Source organism: Dipodomys merriami, unplaced genomic scaffold (assembly GCF_024711535.1).
Source record: "Dipodomys merriami isolate MVZ:Mamm:240054 unplaced genomic scaffold, mDipMer1.0.p SCAF_57, whole genome shotgun sequence".
NCBI lineage: Eukaryota > Metazoa > Chordata > Mammalia > Rodentia > Heteromyidae > Dipodomys > Dipodomys merriami.
The window spans coordinates 4,217,598-4,242,595 of record NW_027206146.1 but is presented as its reverse complement, the minus strand read 5'-3'; the positions used below and the strand labels follow the sequence as shown (position 1 = coordinate 4,242,595).

General features: G+C 52.1%; 3 protein-coding genes and 1 long non-coding RNA gene across 4 annotated transcripts; all 4 read left to right on the top strand.

The window, feature by feature from the left end:
- The first annotated feature begins 975 nt into the window (after positions 1-975).
- LOC138812453 (sialic acid-binding Ig-like lectin 13) lies at positions 976-3,400 on the top strand. Its single transcript, XM_070000393.1, has 6 exons — positions 976-1,126; positions 1,759-1,889; positions 1,968-2,319; positions 2,488-2,574; positions 2,625-2,765; positions 3,246-3,400. The coding sequence occupies exons 1-6, from the start codon at positions 976-978 to the stop codon at positions 3,398-3,400; spliced, it is 1,017 nt and encodes a 338-aa protein (XP_069856494.1).
- An 89-nt stretch (positions 3,401-3,489) lies between these two features.
- On the top strand, positions 3,490-4,909 carry LOC138812737 (uncharacterized). Its single transcript, XR_011367634.1, has 3 exons — positions 3,490-3,809; positions 3,910-4,019; positions 4,661-4,909. It is a non-coding gene; the product is annotated as an uncharacterized lncRNA (long non-coding RNA).
- A 6,316-nt stretch (positions 4,910-11,225) lies between these two features.
- On the top strand, positions 11,226-14,871 carry LOC138812736 (myeloid cell surface antigen CD33-like). Its single transcript, XM_070000860.1, has 6 exons — positions 11,226-11,771; positions 11,940-12,218; positions 12,639-12,714; positions 13,111-13,204; positions 13,305-13,414; positions 14,588-14,871. Coding segments are annotated over exons 1-6 (1,044 nt in total). The 5' UTR covers positions 11,226-11,287; the 3' UTR covers positions 14,589-14,871.
- Positions 14,872-18,559: 3,688 nt separating this feature from the next.
- LOC138812451 (sialic acid-binding Ig-like lectin 13) lies at positions 18,560-23,485 on the top strand. The gene is made up of 8 exons (XM_070000392.1): positions 18,560-19,105; positions 19,276-19,554; positions 19,975-20,022; positions 20,595-20,855; positions 20,951-21,253; positions 21,497-21,584; positions 21,894-21,975; positions 23,249-23,485. Exons 1-8 carry the CDS (start codon positions 18,622-18,624, stop codon positions 23,483-23,485), a joined length of 1,782 nt encoding a protein of 593 aa, XP_069856493.1. The 5' UTR covers positions 18,560-18,621.
- The last annotated feature ends 1,513 nt before the right edge of the window (positions 23,486-24,998 follow it).

The following is a 24,998-nucleotide window of genomic DNA, read 5'->3' as shown; positions in this document are numbered from 1 at the left end:
CATGCAGAGATAGAACCTGTATCAAGGACTCTTCACTTCTCTTCCTCCTGCATCCTCTGAGCAGCCTGGTCTTACAGACTTGGCCTGACAACCTGAGGGCTGAAGACTAGCTGGCCCACTATGGGCCGCAACAACATGCTCCAGTCCTTGATGGGGTGGGGGTGGAGAGGAAGTCCCAGGCCATGGTGGGATCAGGACTCACTCCTCCTGTGATCTTTCTCCTTGATCAGCCTTCTTCTCTCTGTGTTCTCATGTGGCCTTCCCTGTGTGGTAGTTGGTCCTGCCTCCTCTCCAATGAGTATGCAGGTTGTTTTGGATTCAAATCCACCCTCCTTAACTCATTTTCAAATAAAGTCACATCTTGAGTTCCTGAGAGTTGGGACTTCCATATGTGAATTTGAAGATAGATACCATTGGCCTATCACATTCCCTGAGCCTCTGCATCCAGCTGTGCAGTCTGCAGCTTGGCTAGGCCCCTTTCCCGGGCAGCACAGGGGGCATTAGGGCCACAGGTCCAGCCTGGCCACTGCGTGGCTGCAGACCTCCTTGCTGCGAGGTCTCAGATGATGCACCCCACAAGGAAATGTGGGCCCCAGGAGATGCTTGCTGGGGGCAGGTCTCAGAACTACCACTGTGGATGGGCAGGGTAGGACTTGTGGCCTCATGACATACATGACAACCAGCTGTGAGTATGCAGAGAACATTGACCTGCATCTTCCCATGGGAGGGTCAGGAATTGAGAGGTCTCCTGGGACAGATGAGGGGGCCAGGATCCCCTGACTGTAAAGCCAACATTGTGTGGCTGGTGCTCACTTGCCAGGCTCTTTGTCTCTTCTTCATGTCCATGCCAGGAACACCTGGGGAAGGGCAGGGATGTGGCCAACTTTCCCTATTACTGTGACAAATACCTGGGAGACACTATGGAAAAGGAAGGAAGATTTGTCCTAGCTCTAGACTTCAGACTTCTATGGCAAGATGGCTCCATTGCTTTTGGGCCTGTGGCAGGACTCAGTGAAGGAAACCTGCCAGGAAGCAGAGAGTAGGAGAAATGGCTGCTCATTTTATGGCATAGCCCTCAAGATCCCAGTGCTGCACACAAGCCCTGAGGAGACCTTTACTAATCTCGGCAAGGCTAACCCAGCCAAATTGACCATTGAGATTAACCACCACAGAGAGAAGATAAGCTCAGAGACCCCAAATCACTGGAGAAGCCACACCCTATCCTGAAGCCATGCCTGTCTGAGAACTCTCCAGCTGTCTGCATGGGGTAATGGGGTTTCTTACAGACCCCTGTATCACAGCCCCTTCCAGAAAATGCTGGCTTGGTCTGGATTTTCTCCACCTCCTCCTTCCTTAGAGAATTTCTCAAGAGGCAGAGATGAAATCAGTCATGGTTCCTCTTATACAAAAGAAGCAGGGGCTGGTGGGGTTGTTGTCATGGTCATTCTTTTGGGGGACCTTTCCCCAATTGTTGTGCCTTCTTGCCAGGCCTGAATTCAAGTCCTGCCAGGAGGATTCCCTAGAGCACCCGGAAGCTGTGTGTACTCAAGGAGTGCTGACCGGCCTGATGGAGGCAAGGGTGAATCCACAGACAGTGGACCGGGAGTGCCCTGTTCATTCTTCTTGGTGCACTCTGGCCCCATCTTGGCCCCATCTAGGAAAGGAAGTGGGAAAGTGTCTCTAACTGCGACTGGGCATAAACTTCCTCCTCTGTGGTCACCTGGCTCCTCATTCCTGTGCATCCTCTGTCTCTGTCAGTCCTGACACCAAGACCGATCACTCACACCCCCAACTTCTCACCTCACCTCACTTCCCTGCTCCCACTGGCTGGATCCCAGCCAGCAGCCCTCTGCCTCAGCAATGTGGTGGTGGCTGCTGCTGCCCTTACTGTGGGCCCTTGAGCAGGCACAGGCAGAGGGACCTGGGAAGCTGAGCCAAGCTGACGATGGTGGTGTCCCCGACGGAAGCTTCCAGAAGTGCCAGAGTCTGTGACCGTGCAGGAGGGTCTGTGTGTCCTTGTGCCCTGCACTTTCTTCCACTCTGGTTTGCAGAGCTCCACTGACACAGTCTTTGGCTACTGGTTCCTGGATGGGACTAATATACTCTATGGATCTCCGGTGGCCACCAACAACCCACATAGAGACGTGGATATGGACACCCGTGGCCGATTCCAGCTGGTCGGGGACCCGCAGGACAACAACTGCTCCTTGGGCATCAGAGATGGAAAGAGGAAGGACACGGGAAGATACTTCTTCAGAATACAGAGCAGTTCTGTGAGACTTAGTTACAAAGACAAGCAGCTCTCTCTGTGGGTCACAGGTTAGGACAGGACGATATTGGGGAAGCCCCCATCCCTGGGTCCGCGGGGTGGGGACAGGTCTTCTGGTCTTCATGGCAGGAGGGAGGTAGGGGTGAGGGACAGGCTGACCTGAGCCAAGAACAGGCTTTGTCCCCATGATGGCCCCAGCCTGGGTGTGTCTCCCCCAGAGCTCACGGAGGTCCCTGTTGTGGATGTGCCCGAGACCCTGCAGTCTGGACGCCGCAGCAACATCACCTGTTTGGTGCCATGGGCCTGTGAGCAGGGGACGCCCCCGTGTTCCCCTGGAGGTCGTCGTCCTCCACAGTCCTGGACCCCGGGGCCAACCCCACCCCTGTGCTCCCTATCACTCCCACGCTGGAGGATCACGGGGCCAATCTCACCTGCCAGGCAACCTTTCCCGGAGTTGGGGTGACAGTGGAGAGAACCGTGCAGCTCAATGTATCTTGTGAGTGCCAGGCCAAGTCTCAGGGCCCTGGGGACACCAGGGCAGGGGCAAATGGGGGATCCCACAAGGTCAGGGGAGGACATGAGGTTCTGTGAGGGCAGGGGGCACATGGGACCCAATGAGTACAGAGGGGTCAGTGAGGGCAGAGGAGAACATGGGAGTCAGTGAGGACAGAAGGGGACTTAGGGGTCCACAAAGGCAGAAGGGGACATGGAGAGTCAGTGAGGGCAAAGCGGGTCATGGGACCCCATGATGGCAGGGGAGGATGTGGGGAGCCCGCAAGGACAGGGAAGGTCATGGGGGTCAGCAAGGCAGGGGAAGAAGCACTCAGGACAGCACTAGCCCCGAGATCAGGAAGAAAAGAAAGAGCATGCTGAATTCCACTGAGTTCCTCTTTCTAAGTTTTTGTGTGGAAAGCACCAACAGCCACCTCCTGTCATGGGAAAGGGGATGACCATGTCTGTCTCTCTGTCTGTCCAGATGCACCTCAGAACCTGAGCATCAGTGTGTCATGGGGAGCTGGCACAGGTAGAATGGTGTGTCTCATCCCTGGGAGTGTGAGTGTGAATGTGCGAGAGAGTGAGTGTGTGTGCATGTGTGAGTGTGAGCATGTGTGTATGAGTGTGAGTGTATGAGCATGTGTTGCAAGTGGATCAGTGCGTGAGTGAGTGTGAGCATCTCCACTCAGCAGACAGCAGAGGTGTGTTCAGGCCTCAGGAGGAAGGCTCAGGGCCATAGTGACAGGCTGGTTTCCTGCAGGCCCAACAGGCAGCCAGAATCCCTGATCACCAGTGTCCTTGATCTGTGGCTGGCTTGGGAAGGAAAAGAAGGGAGAATAGGAAGGCCTGGATCAGAATGAGGCTCAGACACCATGGGGGGATAGCGAGCCCATTCAACCTTAGCTCTCTGTCCATGCCTGCAGGCTAACCTCACCTGTTTCTCCCACACAGGCCAGGGCTGCTTCTCCACAGCGTTTTTCATGGCGGCAGGCCTGAGCATTGGAGCCAAGGCTTTACTTTCCCTCTGTCTCACTGTCATGGTCATGTGAGTTGGGAGGGGTCAGGGGTCAGCAGTCAGTCATGAGGTCTGGAGCCTAGGAAAGGGTAGGGGCATCACTGCATCTAGGTGGGCTTTATTCCCACAGCATGAAGAGGTTACGGAAATCTGCCTCAGGCAGAGACTTGAAGAACCCAGGTCTCCTGGAGCTGCACCTTCCTTCATTACAGCAACATGGCCCCTAAGGTCCAGGCCCCGGTGAGTGTGCAACCCACCAGGCTGCTAATTCACTCTGGAGTCTAAATCAAGCCCCTTCTAATTCTCTTGGGAGACAGAGGGATGTTTGTTTGTCTGGGGCAGGGTTTTGCTATGTCATCTAGGATGGCTTCAAACTCACTATCCTCCTGCTCCTTAGCCTTCTGAATAACTCTGTGCCTCGCTGGTTGACTCTTCTTTAGATAGAAGGGTGTCTGTGAGACCAAGAGACTAGTGACAAGCTTCCAGAGCGTGTACCTCTTGATTACAGAGTAGTATTCCAGGAGGCCGTGCTGACTGCTTGGGTTTTCTTTCTTTCTTTCTTTCTTTCTTTCTTTCTTTCTTTCTTTCTTTCTTTCTTTCTTTCTTTCTTTCTTTCTTTCCTCTCTCTCTCTCTCTCTGTTTCTCTCTCTCTGTCTCTCTCTTTTTTTCTTTCATGGGGCTTTGAACTCTGGGCCTTGGTGCTGTTCCTCAGCTCTTCAGCTTATGCCTAGCACTCAACCACTTGAGCCACAGTACCACTTCTGGCTTACTCCGCTTATGTGGTGCTGAGGAATTGAACCCAGGGCCTATGCATGCCAGGCAAGTACTCTACCACTGAGCCACCTTCCCAGCTAACTGCTTGGATTTTCTACCCTTGTCAGTTATGGAATCCAGGGAAAGAGGTGGGAAGGCGTGAGATGGAAAACGGGATGTGCTGCTGACTGCCCAGTCCACGAATATTCCACCATCAAAATCATAAAAACAAGCTAGGCATGGTGGCTCACATCGGTCATCCTGGCTCATTGGCAGGCTGAGATTGGGAGAGTGATGCTTCAGGGCTTGCCTGAGCATAAAGTACGACGGACCAGCTCGGCTGGAGCACTGGGACCGACGGGACAGGGATCTCGGGATAGGTGGGCAAAGGCGTCGGCGAAGTGACAAACAGACACAGACTCAAAAGAGTTGCATCTGAGTGTATCTTTATTGAGGAGAATTAACATTTTTATACAGTGTGTGATTGTGACATAGGTTCTTTGTTTATTTAAGCACATAATCAATTTTTTAAAAGCAAAGAATTGATGAATTACATGAAAATTAATGACTATCCCACCAACTGTTTAAGCTAAGTGGTGCGAAAAAAGTCTAGCATATTGTTTAATAGAATACGTCATCTATTCAGCTTTTTTATGTTTAATAATTAACAAACCTAAGACAGGGCTGTACTTACATTGTACTCTTTTTAATTTTATCCAACTAATTTCATCTTTATAAGCTCCTGTATAAGGAAATGGTTCTTGGTTGGTTCAGGAAATATGTTACTAACTTTATATTTTATGTGAAAACACCATCTATTTCCTATAACGTAAGTTGGACTAAACTTAATCATAACTGTTGGGAGAATCTTTCTTTTTCTTTTATAATCAGAGGTCCCTTCTTTTTTAGAACTCTCTAAACTACTGGGATAACTCTTTCTAACTTAGTTTAGTTCATTGATTTTGTCTGCTGGACATACCTAGAAATTTTAAGTCTCTATATTTACTATTCGTGAGCTGCAGAACCGCTTGTGAAGTTGTAGGAATTTCTGGAGGCAACGTCACATCAGATGATAGATTGATTGGGGCATTGCCCACATTTAATCTTTGGCCTTAGTCTTTATTACTTAGAGAAGCCATCTCTATTGGACTGGAAAAATACAACATGCTCTGTTCGCGGATCAATAGAAAAATAGCCAAAATGAGAATAAAGGCAACGAATGTACAGCCAAGAAGAATATAGTAAGAATAAAGGTAGAGGCTATAAAGGTGCAGCCAAGTGTATGGGAAGCCTTGAACCAACACCCCCTTCCTGGGGGCATGCTTCCTTGAAGCTCTTTGTCCAACGCGATCTCTCACGCAGACTCCGCAGAAGGTGGTGTGGCACCCACTGGTCACAGAAAGATGTCCACTCAGCTGGAAATACCAGGAACCACTGGAAGTGAAGAAACTTAAGCGTTTGACTTTGTTTCTCTGGCCAGAGACTATTCATTGAACTTGCAGTCCCTTATTCTGTTGTCGATGTCAAATCAGAAGCCATCTATCCACCACAGGCAGCTTTATGGAAGTGCTCCACCCACCTGCGCCGGCCTCTCTTTGCTGAACCCAGCTAAGGACTCCTTGCAGACATATCTTCATAGCTGCTTTGCCTGCTGTGATCTCTGCTCCTTTCCAAACGCTTGCTTCGGCAGCTTCCTCTCCATTGTGCCTCTCAGACTGGGTTCCCATGGTGGTCGGATACTGAGCTGCTTGTTAGAGGAGGAAACAAGAGTTGTTGTATACAGTGGAAGGCCTGAACTGGCCTGGAGGCAGGACAGACTCTCTCCCAGGTGGGACTTGTCAGGGCACAGGGCAGGCATCCTGCCACTGGGCCCTGGGTCACTGTGGTGAGCAGCAGTCACACTGGAACTTCTCTTTCTCAGAAAACAATGGGTTAAATCTGACCAGATTGTCTTTTTTAGGGAATCCAGTTCTCCACCAACTCCTGGGGGATGCCTGGGGCTTGAGTCTATGCCAGGCTCCACTCCTGTCCAGAACCTTTCATTCCAAAAGTTTCAACCAAGTGTATGTGGCATGGCAATAAAGACCAGACTTTAGGGGCTGGGGAGGTGGCTCAGTGATAGAGCGCTTGCCTTGCATGCTCGAGGCCCTGGGTTTGATTCCTCAGCACCACATAAGCAAAAAGAAAAAAGCTGGAAGACCCAAAAAAACAACAAAAAAAGACCAGACATTACTGGAACAACATTGAAAGCAAAAGGGACTGGGGACATGGCCAAACTAGTAGAGCACCATGACTACCCTGGCCAAATCTGTTGGCCACCCCCCCAGCCTTCCTGTACCCCTTGTTCCTGGGGGTGAGGATGGAAGCCAGACTCAGTGAGGGACTGGGTTTTTCTCCCAGATGTGGCCTCAGCAGTCAAGATATACCAGGCACCTGCTCAGTGCCCAACCTCTGTGTTGAGTGAATGAGTGAAGGAATGACTGAATGAATGAAGGGTGGATATTGTTTCCCTGGATGCAGAATCTGAAGTCCAAGCCAAGCAGCCCTCCTAGTAAAGCTTGTCTAGGTGCTGGCTCCCCAGAACCAAGAAAGAACCAGAAGGCCACCCTCAGCTACCCCAAGCCCACATCACCCACTCAAGGCCCAGACCCCGAGAGCTGCCGGGAAGAACTCCATTATGCTGCACTCAAATTCTCCCAGCCTCTGGAGACCCCGAGGCCCAGCAACCCTGATAAGAATTACACAGAAATCCATTTCCACAGAGGGTCCTCTAGGCTGTAGAGCTGGACTTCAGCCATGGAGCCAGGAGGAGGCAATAAAGAGGCTCAGAGGACCCTTTGCAAAATCTCTTTAGTAACAATTACAAATCCTTTAGAATGAGCTGGGCACCTGTCGCTCATGCTTATAATCCTAGCTACTCAGGAGGCTGAGATAGGAGGATCAGGGTTCCAAGACAGCCTGAGCAGGAAAGTTCCTGAGATTCTTTTTTTTTGGGGGGGGGGGGTGGTGGTTGGGGTCTGGTCCTGGAGCCTGAACTCGGCCTGGGTGCTGTCCCTCAGCTCTTCAACTCAAGGCTAGCACTCTACCACTTGAGCCACAGTGCCACTTCCGGCTTTTTCTTTTTTCTTATTTGGTGCTGAGGAATCAAATCCAGGGCCTCCTGCATGCAAGGCAAGCACCGCCTTCCCAGCCCAGTTCCTGAGATTCTTATGTCCCATTAACCACCAAAAGGCTGGAAGTAGAACTGTGGCTTAAGAGGGAGAGCATCAGCCTTGAAGGAAAAAGCTCTGAGAGAGCACACAGGCCCTCAGTTCAATCCTAAATACCAAAATGACAACCACAACAAAACCCTCCAGCAATCAGCCATCAGACCTTCCCAGAACTGAGCCAAGATTGCAGTACTGAACCAGCAGGATGCAGTGTATCATGTCCTGAGCCCATTATTGGTTTTCTCCCTGGAGATATGGCTTCATGGTAGAGCACTTGTCCAGCATGCACAGGTGCTGGTTTCACTTCTACACACACAAAATAAGTAAAAGTGAAATCTTAATAGAAAAGAACAAAAGTCACATAGAATAAGAGAGACCTACAGCCTGGCGCTGGTGAGTAACACTGGTAATCCTAGCTACTCAGGAGTCTGAGATTATAGAATCAAGGCTCAATTGAAGCCACCTGGGACAGGAAAGTCATTGAGCCTCTTATCTCCGATTAACCTCCAGAAAACTGAAGTAGTGCTGTGGCTCAAAGTGGTAGAGCGCTGGCTTTGTTCTACCAATTTCAGGGAGGGCACCCAGGCTCTGAGTTCAACCCCAGGACTAACTAAAAACCAAACAACAACAAAATCAAATGCCTCCTCAGTTCTTACTATATTGAATTAAAATAATCACAGTAGAGTTAAAAGAAAAAACACAAAGCACAGAATAAAATACAAAACAAAACAAAACAATCCCTGTCAAACTACAATATATGCATCTATGTATATTGTGCATGTAAGTAGATATAGGTTAATATATACATGTATGTGATAAACTGAGAAGTTGATTCTCAGATTTATTCAGAAATACAAAGGGCCAAGGATAGTCAGAGGAGGAGGAAGAGGAGGAAGAAGAGTTCAGACTTACCATACTGGATCACAAAGTATAAAGAATCTGACTGAAAGCAAAGGGGCCAAGGGCTGGAGTTGGAGCTGACCAGGTAACTGCTATGGAGGTGGGGCCAGCCAATCAGAGTACCCAAGCCTGTTTTCCAGACAATCAAAATACACGTGTCTCTTCTCTGGCCAATCAGCCGTGCATATGACTACCCCATTGCTATATAGAGTGTGTGCCTCTAAGAGCTGATGGGTAGCTACCAGAGCCAATCAGGAAGTAAAAGTGCATGCCCCCTCCCTGGTGTCCTATGAGCTCCAGTCAATCAGTAATGGTGGGCAGCGCCCTGGTCTTAGACCTGTACCAATGCAACGATACTTCATACATTAACCATGACCCAATCCCTTCCTCTTGATAAACTCTTTAATTTTCCTGACATTTTCTTCATCACATTTTCAAAAGACTTCAGTTCCTTAGTATTTTTGTTTATGGTCTGTCTGCCCTCATAGGCCACATGCTCGGTGTGGGCAGATAATTGTGTCATGTTAGTCCATTTGGGTTTCCTCCATTCTCTTTGGCTCTGGACCTACCCATTAGTCTGGGGTCACCTTGTCTCCCAGCTTATCTGTCCACCCACCAGACAGATCTGAGCTCCCTCTATTGTGCTCCCTGCTCATCTCCTGACTCAGCTCTAATCTGGCCAGACTGTGATCCCACACTACTTCCCTGTCACCAGCCAGTGCTCCTCCCAAGTTTTCCTCACTTCAATTCCTCCCCTCCACTAAACACACAGCCTGTCCTACCTGGGGAGGGGAGAGCAAGGATGAAGTGGCAGCCATGCAGAGATAGAACCTGTGCCAGGGACTCTTCACTTCTCTTTCTCCTGCATCCTCTGAGCAGCCTGGTCTTAGAGACTTGCCCTGACAATCTGAGGGCTGAAGACTAGCTGGCTCGCTACTGGCTGCAACGAGATGCTTCCGTACTTGATTGGGGAAGGAGGGGAGGTGACAGGAAGTTCCAGGCCATGGTGGGATCAGGACTCACTCCTCCTGTGATCTTTCTCCTTGATCAGCCATTTTTTCTCTTGTTCTCATGTGGTCTTTCCTGTGTGGTAGTTGGTCCTGCCTCTTCTCCAATGAGTATACAGGTTGTATTGGATTCAAATCCACCTTCGTGAGCTCATTTTCAACTAGCTTCTCTTTATTGACACAATATACAAATATAGTCACATCCTCAGTTCCTGCGAGTTGAGACTTCCATATGTGAATTTGAAGATGGACGCAATTGTCCTATCACATTCCCTGAGCCTCCGCATCCAGCTGTACAGGTCTGCAGCTTGGCTAGGCCCCTTCCCTGGGCAGCACAGTGGGCATTAGGGCCACAGGTCCAGCCTGGCCACTGTGTGGCTACAGAGTCTGAATCTGACTTCCTTGTTGCGAAGTCTCAGATGCTGCACCCAACAAGGAAATGTGGGCCCCAGGAGATGCTTGCTGGGGGCAGGTCTCAGAACGACCACTGAGGATGGGCAGGGTAGGACTCGTGGCCTCACGGCATGCATGACAACTAGCTGGGAGTCTGCAGAGAACATTGACCTCCATCTTCTCATGGGAGGGTCACGAATTGAGAGGTCTCCTATGACAGATGAAGGGACCAGGATCCCTTGACTCTAAAGCCACCATCTTGTGGCTGGTACTAACATGCCAGGCTCTCGGTCTCTGGTCCATATCCATGCCAGGAACACCTAGGGAAGGGCAGGAAAGTAGCCACTTTCCCTATCCTTGTGACAAATACCTGGGAGACACTATGGAAAAGGAAGGAAGATTTGTCCTGGCTCCAGACTTCAGACTTCTATGGCAAGATGGCTCCATTGCTTTTGGGCCTGTGGCAGGACCCAGGGGAGGAAAGCTGCTCAGTTCCTGGCAGCCAGGAAGCAGAGAGTAGGAGAAATGGCTGCTCAGCTTATGGCATAGTCCTCAAGATCCCAGTGCTGCACATAAGCCCTGAGGAGCCCTTTACTAATCTCGCCAAGGCTAACCCAAGCCAAATTGAGATTAACCACCACAGAGAGAAGATAAGCTCAGAGACCCTGAATCACCGGAGAAGCCACACCCTATCCTGAAGCCATGCCTGTCTGAGAACTCTCCAGCTGTCTGCATGGGGTAATGGGGTTTCTTACAGACCCCTGTATCACAGCCCCTTCCAGAAAATGCTGGCTTGGCCTGGATTTTCTCCACCTCCTCCTTCCTTAGAGAATTTCTCAAGAGGCAGAGATGAAATCAGTCATGGTGCTGGTGGGGTTGTTGTCATGGTCATTCTTTTGGGGGACCTTCCCCCAATTGTTGTGCCTTCCCACCAGGCCTGAATTCAAGTCCTGCCAGATGGATTCACCTGGAAGCTGAGTGTGCTCAGGAAGTGCTGTCTGGCCTGGTGGGGACAGGGTGAGGCCACAGACAGAGGTTGCGGAGCACAACGCAGAAGTGGGAAAGTGTCTCTAACAGTGACTGGGCGTAAACTTCCTCCTCTGTGGTCACCTGGCTCCTCATTCCTGTGTGTTCCCTGGGGCTGTCAGTCTTGACACTAAGGCAGGTCACTTACAACCCCAACTTCTCACCTCACTTCCCCGTTATCACTTGGCTGGATCCCAGCCAGCAGCCCTCTGCCTCAGCAATGTGGTGGTGGCTGCTGCTGCCCTTACTGTGGGCCCTTGAGCAGGCACAGGCAGAGGGGCCTGGGAAGCTGAGCCAAGCTGACGATGGTGGTGTCCCCGACGGAAGCTTCTGGGCTGCACATAACAGAGACACACTGGAAGTGCCGGAGTCTGTGACCGTGCAGGAGGGTCTGTGTGTCCTTGTGCCCTGCACTTTCTTCCACTCTGGTTTGCAGAGCTCCGCTGACACAGTCTTTGGCTACTGGTTCCTGGATGGGACTAATATAGCCTATGGATCTCCGGTGGCCACCAACAACCCACATAGAGACGTGGATATGGGGACCCGTGGCCGATTCCAGCTGGTCGGGGACCCGCAGGACAACAACTGCTCCTTGGGCATCAGAGATGCAAAGAGGAAGGACACGGGAAGATACTTCTTCAGAATACAGAGCAGTTCTGTGAAACACAGTTACAGAGACAACCAGCTCTCTCTGTCGGTTACAGGTCAGGACAGGGCCGCATGGGTGAGGCCCCCATCCCTGGGCCCGCGGGGTGGGGACAGATCTTCTGGTCTTCATGACAGGGGGGAGGTAGGGGTGAGGGACAGGCTGACCTGAGCCAAGAACAGGCTTTGTCCCCACGATGGCCCCAGCCTGGGTGTGTCTCCCCCAGAGCTCACGGAGGTCCCTGTTGTGGATGTGCCCGAGACCCTGCAGTCTGGACGCCGCAGCAACGTCACCTGTTTGGTGCCATGGGCCTGTGAGCAGGGGACGCCCCCTGTGTTCTCCTGGAGGTCGTCGTCCCCCACGGTCCTGGAACCCGGGGCCAACCCCACCCCTGTGCTCCCTATCACCCCATCGCCGGAGGATCACGGGGCCAATCTCACCTGCCAGGCAACCTTTCCTGGAGTTGGAGTGACAGTGGAGGGAACCGTGCAGCTCAATGTATCCTGTGAGTGCCAGGCCAAGTCCCAGGACCCCTGTGGACCTGAGTTCAGTGGGGACACAGGGATCCAAACAAGGTCAGGGGAGGATATGAAAGGTCAGCAAGGGCAGGGGAGTATGTAGGAGACCCTATAAGGGTAGGAGAGTTTAGGGGAGTTCATGGGGGATCAATGAGGGCTGATGGGGTCATGGTGGTCAACACAGGCAGGGGAGGTCACAGGGGACCCGGCAAGGGCAGGGGAGATGGGGTCAGGGAGGGCAGAGGAAGAAGCACTCAGGACAGCACTAGCCCCGTGATCAGGAAGAAAAGAAAGAGCATGCTGAATTCCATTCCCTTCCTCTTCCTAAGTTTTTGTGTGGAAAGCACCAACAGCCACCTCCTGTCATGGGAAAGGGGCTGATGATGTCTGTCTCTCTGTCTGTCCAGATGCACCTCAGAACCTGAGCATCATCAGTGTGTGGCAGGGAACTGGCACAGGTAGAGCAGGACTTCTCATCCCTGGGTATGTGCGTATGAATGTATGAGAGAGTGAGTATGTGTGCATGTGTGAGTGTGAGTGTGTGTGTATGAGTGTGAGTGTATGAGCATGTATTGCAAGTGTATCAGTGCGTGAGTGAGTGTGAGCATCTCCACTCAGCAGACAGCAGAGGTGTGTTCAGGCCTCAGGAGGAAGGCTCAGGACCATAGTGACAGGCTAGTTTCCTGCAGGCCCAACAGGCAGCCAGAATCCCTGATCACCAGTGTCCTTGATCTGTGGCTGACTTGGGAAGGAAAAGAAGGGAGAATAGGAAGGCCTGGATCAGAATGAGGCTCAGACACCATGGGGGGATAGCGAGCCCATTCACCCTTAGCTCCCGTCCATGCCTGCAGGCTAACCTCACCTGTTTCTCCCACACAGGCCAGGGCTGCTTCTCCACAGCGTTTTTCATGGCGGCAGGCCTGAGCATTGGAGCCAAGGCTTTACTTTCCCTCTGTCTCACTGTCATGGTCATGTGAGTTGGGAGGGGTCAGGGGTCAGCAGTCAGTCATGAGGTCTGGAGCCTAGGAAAGGGTAGGGGCAGCAGTGCTTCCAGGCGGGCTTTATTCCCACAGAATGAAGAGGTTACGGAAATCTGCCTCGAGCAGAGATGTGCAGAACCCAGGTCTCCGGATGTAGCACCTTCCTTCATCACAGCAACATCGACCCTAAGTTCCGAGCCCTGGTGAGTGTGCAGCCCACCAGGCTGATAATTCACTCTGGAGTCTAAATCAAGCCCCTTCTCCTAATTCTCCTGGGAGACAGAGGGATGTTTGTTTGTCTGGGACAGGGTTTTGCTCTGTCATCTAGGATGGCTTCAAACTCACTATCCTCCTGCTCCCCAGCCTTCTTAATAACTCTGTGCCTCTCTGCTCGACTCTTCTTGAGAAAGATGGGTGTCCCTGAGACCAAGAGACTAGTAACAAGCTTCTGGAGCTTGTGCCTCCAGGAGGCCCGATGACTGCTTGGGTTTTCTCTTTTTTTTCTCTTTCTTTCCTTCTTTCTTTCCTTCTTTCCTTCCTTCTTTCATTCCTTCTTTCTTTCTTCCTTTGTTTGTTTGTTTGTTTCTTTCTTTCTCTCTCTCTCTCTCTCTCTCTCTTTCTTTCCTTCTTTCTTTCTTTGTTTTTCATGGGGCTTTGAATTCTGGACCTTGGCACTGTCCCTCTGCTCTTCAGCTTATGGCTAGCACTCTACCACTTTAGCCACAGTACTACTTCTGTCTTATTCTGCTTATGTGGTGCTGAGGAATTGAACCCAGGGCCTATGCATGCCAGGCAAGTACTCTACCACTGAGCCACCTTCCCAGCCCACTGCTTGGATTTTCTACCCTTGTCAGTTATGGAGTGCAGGGAAAGAGGTGGGAAGGGGTGAGATGGAAAATGGGATGTGCTGCTGACTTCCCAGTCCACAGATATCCCACCATCAAAATCATAAAAACAAGCTAGGCATGGTGGCTCACATCGGTCATCCTGGCTCTTTGGCGGGCTGAGATTGGGAGAGTGATGCTTCAGGGCTTGCCTGAGCATAAAGACCAGACTTTACTGGAACAACATTGAAATCAAAAGGGACTGGGGGCATAGCCAAACTTGTAGAGCACCAGCCTAGGAAACTCAAGGCCCATGTGGCCATGCCCACCCTTGGTAAATCTTTTGGCCACACCCCCCGCCTTCCTGTACCCCTTGTTCCTGGGGGTGGGGATGGAAGCCAGACTCAGTGAGGGACTGGGTTTTTCTCCCAGCTGTGGCCACAGCAGCCAAGTTATACCAGGCACCTGCTCAGTGCCCAACCTCTGTGTTGAGTAAATGAATGAACGAATGACTGAATGAATGAAGGGTGGTTATTGTTTCCTTGCATGCAGAATCTGAAGACTAAGCTAAGCAGCCTTCTCAGGAATGCTTCTGCGGGCACTGGCACCCCAGAACCAAGGAAGAACCAGAAGGCCGCCCTCAGCTGCCCCAAGCTCACATCACCCACTCAAGGCCCAGACCCCGAGACCTGCCCAGAAGAACTCCATTATGCTGCTCTCATGTCTCCCAGACCCTGGAGACTGGAGGGCCTGGGACCCTGAGGAGAATTACACAGAAATCCATTTCCACAGAGGGTCCTCTAGGCTGTAGATCTGGACCTCAGCAAGGGAGCCAGGAGGAGGTAATAAAGAGGCTCAGAACACCCACTGCAAAGTCTCTTTAGTAACATTTACAAATCCTTTAGAATGAGCTGGGTGCCTGTGGTTCATGCTTATAATCCTAGCTACTCAGGAGGCTGAGATTGGAGGATCAGGTTTCCAAGTCAGCCTGAGCAGGAAAGTTCCTGAGATTCTTAGGCCCCATTAACCACCAAAAGGCTGGAAGTAGAACTGTGGCTTAAATGGGAGAGCACCAGCCTTGAAGGAAAAAGCTCTGAGATAGCACCCAGCCCCTGAGTTCATTCCTCAATACCAAAATGACAACCACAACAAAACCGTCCAGCAATCAGCCATCAGACCTTCCCAGAACTGAGCCAGGATTGCAGTACTGAACCTGCAGGATGCAGTGTATCATGTCCTGAGCCCATTATTTGTTCTTTCCTTGGAGACATGGCTTCATGGTACAGCACTTGTTCAGCATGCACAGGTGCTGGTTTCACTTCTACAAACACAAAATAAGTAAAAGTGAAATCTTAATAAAAAAGAACAAAGGTCACATAGAATAAGAGAGACATACAGCTTGGCATTGGTGAGCCACACCGGTAATCCTAGCTACTCAGGAGTCTGAGATGACTGAATCGAGGCTCAATCGAAGCCACCTGGGACCAGAAAGTCATTGAGACTCTTATCTCCCATTAGCCTCCAGAAAACTGAAATGTTGCTGTGGCTCAAAGTGATAGAGCACTGGCTTTGATCAACAAATTTCAGGGAGAGCACCCAGGCTCTGAGTTCAAGTTCCATGACCAACTAAAAACCAAACAACAACAAAATCAAATGTCTCCTCACTTCTTACTATATTGATTTAAAATCATCACAGTAGAGTTAAATGAAAAAAAATCACAAAGCACAGAATAAAAAACAAAACAAAATAATCCCTGTCAAGCTATAATATATATATATATATATATATATATATATATATGTATATTGTGCATGTAAGTAGATACAGGTTAATCTATACATGTATGTGATAAACTGAGAAGGTGATTCTCAGATTTATTCAGAAATACAAAGGGCCAAAGGATAGTCAGAGGAGGAGGAAGAGGAGGAAGAAGAGTTCAGACTTACCATACTGGATCACAAAGTATAAAGAATCTGACTGAAGGCAAAGGGGCCAAGGGCTGGAGTTGGAGCTGACCAGGTAACTGCTATGGAGGTGGGGCCAGCCAATCAGAGTACCAAGTCTGTTCTCCAGACAATCAAAATACACATGTCTCTTCTCTGGCCAATCAGCAGTACATATAACTAACCCATTGCCATATAGAGTGTGTGCCTCTAAGAGCTGATGGGTAGCTACCAGAGCCAATCAGGAGGTGAAAGTGCATGCCCCCTCCCTGGTGTCCTATGAGCTCCAGCCAATCAGTAATAGTGTGTAGCGCCCTGGGATTAAACCTGTACCAATGCAACCATACTTCATACATTAACTATGATCTAATCCCTTCCTCTTGATAAATCCTGTTCAATTTTCCTGACATTTTCTTCATCACATTTTCAAAAGACTTCAGTTATTTAGTATTTTTGTTTATGTTCTGTCTGCCCACTTAGGCCACATGCTTAGTGAGGGCAGATATTTGTGTCATGTTAGTCCATTTGGGTTTCCTCCATTCTCCATGGCTCTGGACCTGCCCATTATAGTCTGGGGTTACCTTGTCTTCCAGCTTATCTGTCCACCAACCAGACAGATCTGGGCTCCCTCTATTGGGCTCCCCGCTCATCTGACTCAGTTCTGATCTGGCCAGACTGTGGTGCTGCACTGCTTCCTTGTCACCAGCCAGCCAGTGCTCCTCCTGAGCCTGCCTCACTACAATTCCTCACCCCCACTAAACACACAGCCTGTCCTACCTGGGGAGGGGAGAGCAAGGATGAAGTGGCAGCCATGCAGAGATAGAGCCTGTGCCAGGGACTCTTCACTTCTCTTTCTCCTGCATCCTCTGAGCAGCCTGGTCTTACAGACTTGCCCTGACAATTTGAGGGCTGAAGACTAGCTGGCCCACTATGGGCCACAACAACATGCTCCAGTCCTTGATGGGGGTTGAGGGGGGGGCAGGAAGTCCCAGGCCATGGTGGGATCAGGACTCACTTCCCTTGTGATCTTTCTCCTTGATCAGCCGTCTTCTCTCTGTGTTCTGTGGTCTTTCCTGTGTGGTAGTTGTTCCTGCCTCCTCTCCAATGAGTATACAGGTTGTATTGGATTCAAATCCACCCTCGTGAACTCATTTTCAATTAGCTTCTCTTTATTGACACAATACACAAATATAATCACATTGTGAATTCCTGAGAATTGGGACTTTCATATGTGAATTTGAAGATGGACACAATTGGCCTATCAAATTCCCTGAGCCTCCGCATCCAGCTGTACAGGTCTGCAGCTTGGCTAGGCCCCTTCCCTGGGCAGCACAGCGGGCATTAGGGCCACAGGTCCAGCCTGGCCACTGTGTGGCTACAGAGTCTGAATCTGACTTCCTTGTTGCGAAGTCTCAGATGCTGCACCCAACAAGGAAATGTGGGCCCCAGGAGATGCTTGCTGGGGGCAGGTCTCAGAATGACCACTGAGGATGGGCAGGGTAGGACTCCTGGCCTCATGGCATACATGACATCCAGCTGGGAATCTGCAGAGCACATTGACCTCCATCTTCCCATGGGAGGGTCAGGAATTGAGAGGTCTCCTGGGACATATGAGAGGGCCAGGATCCCCTGACTGTAAAGCCAACATCTTGTGGCTGGTGCTCACATGCCAGGGTCTTTGTCTCTTCTCCATGTCCATGCCATGAACATCTGGGGAAGGCAGGGATGTGGCCAACTTTCCCTATCACTGTGACAAATACCTGGGAGACACTATGGAAAAGGAAGGAAGATTTGTCCTGGCTCCAGACTTCAGACTTCTATGGCAAGATGGCTCCATTGCTTTTGGGCCTGTGGCAGGACCCAGGGGAGGAAAGCTGCTCAGTTCCTGGCAGCCAGGAAGCAGAGAGTAGGAGAAATGGCTGCTCAGCTTATGGCATAGCCCTCAAGATCCCAGTGCTGCACACAAGCCCTGAGGAGACCTTTTCTAATCTCGCCAAGGCTAACCCAAGCCAAATTGACCATTGAGATTAACCACCACAGAGAGAAGATAAGCTCAGAGACCCCAAATCACCGGAGAAGCCACACCCTATCCTGAAGCCATGCCTGTCTGAGAACTCTCCAGCTGTCTGCATGGGGTAATGGGGTTTCTTACAGACCCCTGTATCACAGCCCCTTCCAGAAAATGCTGGCTTGGTCTGGATTTTCTCCACCTCCTCCTTCCTTAGAGAACTTATCAAGAGGCAGAGATGAAATCAGTCATGGTGCTGGTGGGGTTGTTGTCATGGTCATTCTTTTGGGGGACCTTCCCCCAATTGTTGTGCTTCCTACCAGGCCTGAATTCAAGTCCTGCCAGATGGATTCACCTGGAAGCTGAGTGTGCTCAGGAAGTGCTGTCTGGCCTGGTGGGGACAGGGTGAGGCCACAGACAGAGGTTGCGGAGCACAACGCAGAAGTGGGAAAGTGTCTCTAACAGTGACTGGGCGTAAACTTCCTCCTCTGTGGTCACCTGGCTCCTCATTCCTGTGTGTTCCCTGGGGCTGTCAGTCTTGACACTAAGGCAGGTCACTTACAACCCCAACTTCTCACCTCACTTCCCCGTTATCACTTGGCTGGATCCCAGCCAGCAGCCCTCTGCCTCAGCAATGTGGTGGTGGCTGCTGCTGCCCTTACTGTGGGCCCTTGAGCAGGCACAGGCAGAGGGGCCTGGGAAGCTGAGCCAAGCTGACGATGGTGGTGTCCCCGACGGAAGCTTCTGGGCTGCACATAACAGAGACACACTGGAAGTGCCGGAGTCTGTGACCGTGCAGGAGGGTCTGTGTGTCCTTGTGCCCTGCACTTTCTTCCACTCTGGTTTGCAGAGCTCCGCTGACACAGTCTTTGGCTACTGGTTCCTGGATGGGACTAATATAGCCTATGGATCTCCGGTGGCCACCAACAACCCACATAGAGACGTGGATATGGGGACCCGTGGCCGATTCCAGCTGGTCGGGGACCCGCAGGACAACAACTGCTCCTTGGGCATCAGAGATGCAAAGAGGAAGGACACGGGAAGATACTTCTTCAGAATACAGAGCAGTTCTGTGAAACACAGTTACAAAGACAACCAGCTCTCTCTGTCGGTTACAGGTCAGGACAGGGCCACATGGGTGAGGCCCCCGGTCTCTGGGCCTGCAGGGTGGGGACAGATCTTCTGGTCTTCATGACAGGGGGGGAGGTAGGGGTGAGGGACAGGCTGACCTGAGCCAAGAACAGGCTTTGTCCCCACGATGGCCCCAGCCTGGGTGTGTCTCCCCCAGAGCTCACGGAGGTCCCTGTTGTGGATGTGCCCGAGACCCTGCAGTCTGGATGCCGCAGCAACATCACCTGTTTGGTGCCATGGGCCTGTGAGCAGGGGACGCCCCCTGTGTTCTCCTGGAGGTCGTCGTCCCCCATGGTCCTGGAACCCGGGGCCAACCCCACCCCTGTGCTCCCTATCACCCCATCGCCGGAGGATCACGGGGCCAATCTCACCTGCCAGGCAACTTTTCCCGGAGTCGGGGTGACAGTGGAGAGAACCGTGCGGCTCAATGTATCTTGTGAGTGCCAAGCCAAGTCCCAGGGGCCCTGGGGACCTGAGTTCAGGGGGAACATGGGGGTGCCCACAAAGTCTGGGGAGGACCTGAAGGGTCAGCAAGGGTAGGGGAGGATATAGGAGACTCTACAAGGGTAGGGGAGTTCAGGGGACTTTATGGGGGGGTCAGTGAGTGCAGCGGGGGTCATGGTGGTATACGCAGGCAGTGAGGTCACAGGGGAGCCCGCAAGAGCAGGGGAGATGGGGTCAGGGAGAGCAGAGGAAGATGCACTCAGGACTGCACTAGCCCCGAGATCAGGAAGAAAAGAAAGAGCATGCTGAATTCCATTCCCTTCCTCTTTTTAAGTTTTTGTGTGGAAAGCACCAACAGCCACCTCCTGTCATAGGAAAGGGGCTGATCATGTCTGTCTCTCTGTCTGTCCAGATGCACCTCAGAACCTGAGCATCAGTTTGTCACGTGGAGCTGGCACAGGTAGGATGTGACCTCTCATCCCTGGGAGTGTGAGTGAGTAAGTGACTGTCTGCTCGTGTGAGTGTGAGCATGTGTATGAGTGTGAGTGTAACCATCTCCACTCAGCAGACAGCAGAGGTGTGGCAGGCCTCAGGAGGAAGTCTCAGGACTATAGTGACAGAAGGTGGGACCCCAGAAGTTCTGGGGCTCCCGTTAGACCCTCTGTGGCTTCAGGGCCGCCTCCACTACTGCGCAGGCACCTGCTCATGGTGCTTTGTCATGAAGACTGTGAGGGCCTCACACCCAGAATCAGGCCCCAGGGAGCCCAGTGGCAACCTGGGATGGCTCCCTGGTATGGGTGGGGTTTTGCTTCAGGTCTGGAGGCACGGGGGGGGGGGGGGGGGGAGAGGGGACTCCTGAGTTTCCAGTGACCTCATGATGGTGTCTTTCTACTGTCCCCGTGGGACAAGGTCTACGCAGCAGGAGCTCATAAGGACACAGAGGAGAAAAGCTAGACGCCCCAGCTATGAGGTTCAGTACAGAGCTGCAGGGCATGGGAGGGTGCTGCCTCAGTCTCCCCTCTGCCTCCTCAGGCTCTCAGGTGCTGGCCAACGGCTCCTCCTTGGAAGTGGAGGAGGGAGAGTCACTGTGCTTCACATGCATCGTCACAGCCAGCCACCCTCCTGCCACGCTGCTCTGGGCTCGGGATGACCTGGTCTTGGGACCCTCGCAGCCCTCCGGCAACGAGACCCTGCGGCTGGTCTGGGTGCAGGCTGAGGACAGCGGGGAATATGTCTGCCGGGCGCAGAATCCACTGGGCACGCAGGACACCTCCGTGGTCCTTCTGGTGAAGAGTGAGTGCAGAGACACACCCCTAGCCCCGGGACCAGGACACCCCAGTCCCCATCTGGGGAATGCCCTTTTGATCCCCATCTGCTCCTCCACACAGGCCCCCTCAAGCTGCTGGGCCCCTCCTGCTCCTGGGGGGCCGAGTGGCTACACTGCACCTGCGCCTCCCGTGCCTGGCCAGCCCCCACCCTGCAGTGGCGGCTGGGGGATGCGCTGCTGGCGGAGGGCAGCGGCAACACCTCGGTCGCTGTCACCTCCAGCTCGGCTGGGCTGTGGGTCAACAGCTCCCTGAGCCTCCACCAGGGGTTCAGCTCCAGCCTCAGGCTCAGCTGCGAGGCCCAGAACACATATGGAGCCCAGAGTGCCCCGATCCTGCTGCTACTAGCTCCAAAAGATACAAAAGGCAAGGCATGGGGAAGGGGAGTCTGGAGTGTCTTCTAGAAGACATCTGGAGATGAAGAGGTGGAGCTGACCTAGGGGAAACTGGGGCTGGAGCTATGGGTCCTCTATTCCTAGGCTGGGGATGGGGGGACTAGAGGGAGAGACTCCTGCCACACAGGAGTCTCACAGGAAGGGAGGAGAACAAAGGATCTAGTCCTGGAGATTGGGGAAGGCTGGAGATCATCCCACGTCTCGTTGTCTGCAGGAATGTGGAGGGGAATGGTTCAGGGAGCCATCACGGGAGCTGGAGTCACGGCCCTGCTTGCTGCCAGCCTCTGCCTCATCTTCTTCGTGTGAGTGATGGCTCCGCTGGGCGAAGTGGGGGTGGTGATGGACAGCTCCAAGAATCTCCACAACTCAAAGCCCAGAGGTGCCGCTACCATGGTGCGTGATGAGGAAGCCAGGGTCTGCATGCATGGTCAGAGCAGCCACCTCCTGCTCCCTGCCTCCTGGGCCAAATGCAGGCTCCATTCCTAACTCGGGTACCAGCATCTAGGAGGATGGCATGACCAACTGACTTCTTGTCCTGGTCTCTGAGCCTCTATGCTCTGCCCCCCGGCCTCACACCAGCCTGACTGGAGGTCCTGCTCTCCCTCACCCAGAGTGAAGACCTGCAGGAGGAAGTCAGTGAAGAAGACCAGGCTTCAGGACAGTGCCCATCCTGCAGTGAGCTCCTTCTTCCTGGTGAGTGACAGAGGCTCATTTCCATCCAGTTCAACACAATCAACTGAGCTCCTCTTTCTGACTCCCCCCGGGTCCAGATGTCCTGCTGCAGCCACAGGCCTGTGATCCATCCTCCCTCTGTTCCTCACTTCTTCTCCAAGAGCCAGTGCTTCCCCAAGCCTGTCATCCTCCCTTCGAGCATGGCTTCAGGGCATGGCTTCTCCAAGCCAAGTCCTGGCTTTTCTTACCAGGCCTCTGCTCTGCACCCACTTTCTCCAGAAGGTGCTCTCAGAGAGGAAAGATTTCCAAGCAGCTCTTGGTTTGTTCCTTTTCTGACTGGCCAGATAGCACCGTCCACTAGAAATCAATTGTTGGCCCCAGGTATAATGTGAACATTTCTAGTAGATACCTTTAAAAATAGATAGAAAAGGGTGTACTTGGACACACTTAACTCCAGTTACTCTGAAGAAGGAGATGGGACAATGGCTAGTAAATATGAGGCTAGTCTGGGCAAAGTTAGCAAGATACTGTCCCCAAAACAAACTAAAGCTAGCCTCTAGTGCCTCACGCCTATAATCCTAGCTACTCAAGAGACTGAGATCTAAGGATCATAGTTCAAGGCCAGCCTGAGCAGAAAAGTCAGTGTGACTCTTATCTCTAGTTAACCATCCAAAAGCTGGAAGTGGAGCTGTGGCTCAAGTGATAGAGCACCAGCCTTGAGCAGAAAGGTTTAAGGACAGTGGCCAGGCCCTGAGTTCAAGCCCCACAACTTTCCTGCCTGGGTTGGCTTCAAACCATAATCTTCAGATCTCAGACTTTTGAGTAGCTAGGATCACAAGCGTGAGCCCATGGATGCCTGGCTTGATTTGCTGTATGTTGTTGTTGTTGTTGGTCATGTGGGCTGAACTCTGGGCCTGGGCGTTGTCCCTCAGCTCTTCAGCTCAAGGCTAGCGCTCTACCACTTGAGCTACAGTGCCACTTCTGGCTTTTTCTACTTATGTGGCACTGAGGAATCCAACCCAGGGCCTCATACATGCAAGGCAAGCACTCTACCACCGAGTCATCTTCCCAGCCCCGATGTGTTGTATTTATTTTGCACGAGGCCCTGCAGCATTTCAAAAACAGGAAAAAAAAAAAAGAAAAAAGAAAAAAGAAAGTACAAAGGAAAGTACAACTATGAATGAGTGAATGAATATTCAGGAAATGTGTACGAAGTGGGTAAGGAAATAAATGCATGCTCAGGTCCCCAAACCTGACTGATGCTCTTCTCTCCCGGCCTCCCAAACTCTGTCAGGGTCACCTGAAGTCAAGCAGCCCTCCAGAAGGCCCACCGCCTGGCGCAGCCACGCCCTCTAACGAGACCACGCCCCCCAACGAGGCTACGTCTTGTAGATTGGCCATGCCCACCGAGGGGGAGGAGCCTGAGCTCCACTATGCCTCCCTCAGCTTCGGCAGCCTGAAGCCCAGGACGACCCAGGACCAGGACTCCAACAACACCGAGTACGCCGAAGTCAAGATCCGTAAGGGATGACCTCTGCTGCTCCCAGCTCAGCTGGACATCCAAAGTCATTGCTGACTAAAGTATGTCCTGGGGACAGATTCTTGCAGGCAACAGCTCTCTGAGCTCTGGGTTCGAGTCCAGGCTGAGGTGCTACCTCGGCAACTCGCTCGGCCTCTCTGCTCCCCCACTTCCTCCTTCTCCAAAGGGTGGGGTGCAAGCTGCATCCAGCAAGCTAGGAAGCGCCCGGCTCGTGCTGCTGTGTGCCTTTGGTGACTGTTCTAAGTGCACCTAGTGCTTGGAAACTGATGGTTCGGTGCTGCGTGACTTGTACCTCAATAAAATGGTCATAACTGCAGCCAGACAGGCTGGATTTGGCCACGGGCCTCCCATCTGCCCCCCCCCCCGTAAGAATTCAGGGGATCGCTGGGACACAGTGAACCCCAGCAAACCACACCTCTGGTGGGGGGGCGGGCGGGAGAAGACTAGTACCAAGCACACGCAGTCTAGGGCCAAATGCCGGGTAGTCGCAGGATTTGCAAATGAGCCCCCACCCCCCCCTACCCCTCCTGTTCTCCTCCCTGGCCTCATCCAGCACAGGGATCATTTGAGATGCAAAGCAGCCAGGAGAAGGCTCATCTTTTACCTTTGTGGTCAGAGTTTGTTTCCTCCCAGCCCCCACCCTGAGTCCTGACCAGCATCCACCAGACAGAGCCACAGCCCCCTCTTCGCACCTCCCCTTGTTGGGATGCAACCCCAGCCTCAGGCTCAGCTGGCAGGTTGCATGTCCCTGGGCCCCAGAGACCCCTGTCCTGCTGCCACCAGGTCAAGAAGTCAGGACAGGCAAGGCCTGGAGAAAGTGGCCATACGAGTCTCCAGTGCCCTACAAACACTGGGGTGAGCAGAGGGTTCTGTCCCCTGATGTGCAGTCCCCTTCAGAGAAGGGGCCAGTGGCCTCCCAGGCTGTGCTGGGCCTTGGTTCATCCTCCCAGCACCTGGGAGGTCTTTGCCAGACCTTGGGATCCAGGACCATGGTACCCCCTGCCCAGGTGTCCACCTGGGTCTGTGGACCTTCATGGCTCTGGTTCAGTTGTATCAATGGAAATGGGCAGTGAGCAGTCTTGTGTCTAACAGTGTGTGCACATGTTTGCACGTGTGTGTGTGTGTGTGTGTGTGTGTGTGTGTATTGATGAGATTAACTCTTCAATATAGCTAGAGCCGGGTGCCAGTGGCTCATGCCTCTAATCCTAGCTACTCAGGAGGCTGAGATCTGAGGATCATGGTTCAAAGCCAGCCTAGCCAGAAAAGTCTCTGAGGATCTTATCTCCAATGAACCACCAGAAAACTGGTAGTGGTGCTGTGGCTCAAGTGGTAGAGTGTTCTGCTTGAGCAGAGGAACTGAGGGACAGCACCCAGGCCCAGAGTTAAAAAAAAAATGCACACACACACATATGTGTATATATAAAACCTACCTATATATACATATATATGTATACATTATATGTACTATATATATATATATATATATATGGCTAGGTTATTCCTT

Bases quoted from the DNA above. Each gene is read 5' to 3' on its own strand.
- LOC138812453 (XM_070000393.1), top strand. From the start codon at position 976: ATGGCTCCATTGCTTTTGGGCCTGTGGCAGGACTCAGTGAAGGAAACC. The intron at 2,575-2,624 runs GTGAGCAGGGGA...CGTCCTCCACAG, and splicing joins CTGTTTGGTGCCATGGGCCT to TCCTGGACCCCGGGGCCAAC. The intron at 2,766-3,245 runs GTGAGTGCCAGG...CTGTCTGTCCAG, and splicing joins CGTGCAGCTCAATGTATCTT to ATGCACCTCAGAACCTGAGC.
- LOC138812736 (XM_070000860.1), top strand. From the start codon at position 11,288: ATGTGGTGGTGGCTGCTGCTGCCCTTACTGTGGGCCCTTGAGCAGGCA. The intron at 11,772-11,939 runs GTCAGGACAGGG...TGTCTCCCCCAG, and splicing joins GCTCTCTCTGTCGGTTACAG to AGCTCACGGAGGTCCCTGTT. The intron at 13,205-13,304 runs GTGAGTTGGGAG...TTATTCCCACAG, and splicing joins TGTCTCACTGTCATGGTCAT to AATGAAGAGGTTACGGAAAT.
- LOC138812451 (XM_070000392.1), top strand. From the start codon at position 18,622: ATGTGGTGGTGGCTGCTGCTGCCCTTACTGTGGGCCCTTGAGCAGGCA. The intron at 20,856-20,950 runs GTGAGTGCAGAG...TCCTCCACACAG, and splicing joins CGTGGTCCTTCTGGTGAAGA to GCCCCCTCAAGCTGCTGGGC. The intron at 21,585-21,893 runs GTGAGTGATGGC...TCCCTCACCCAG, and splicing joins CTCTGCCTCATCTTCTTCGT to AGTGAAGACCTGCAGGAGGA.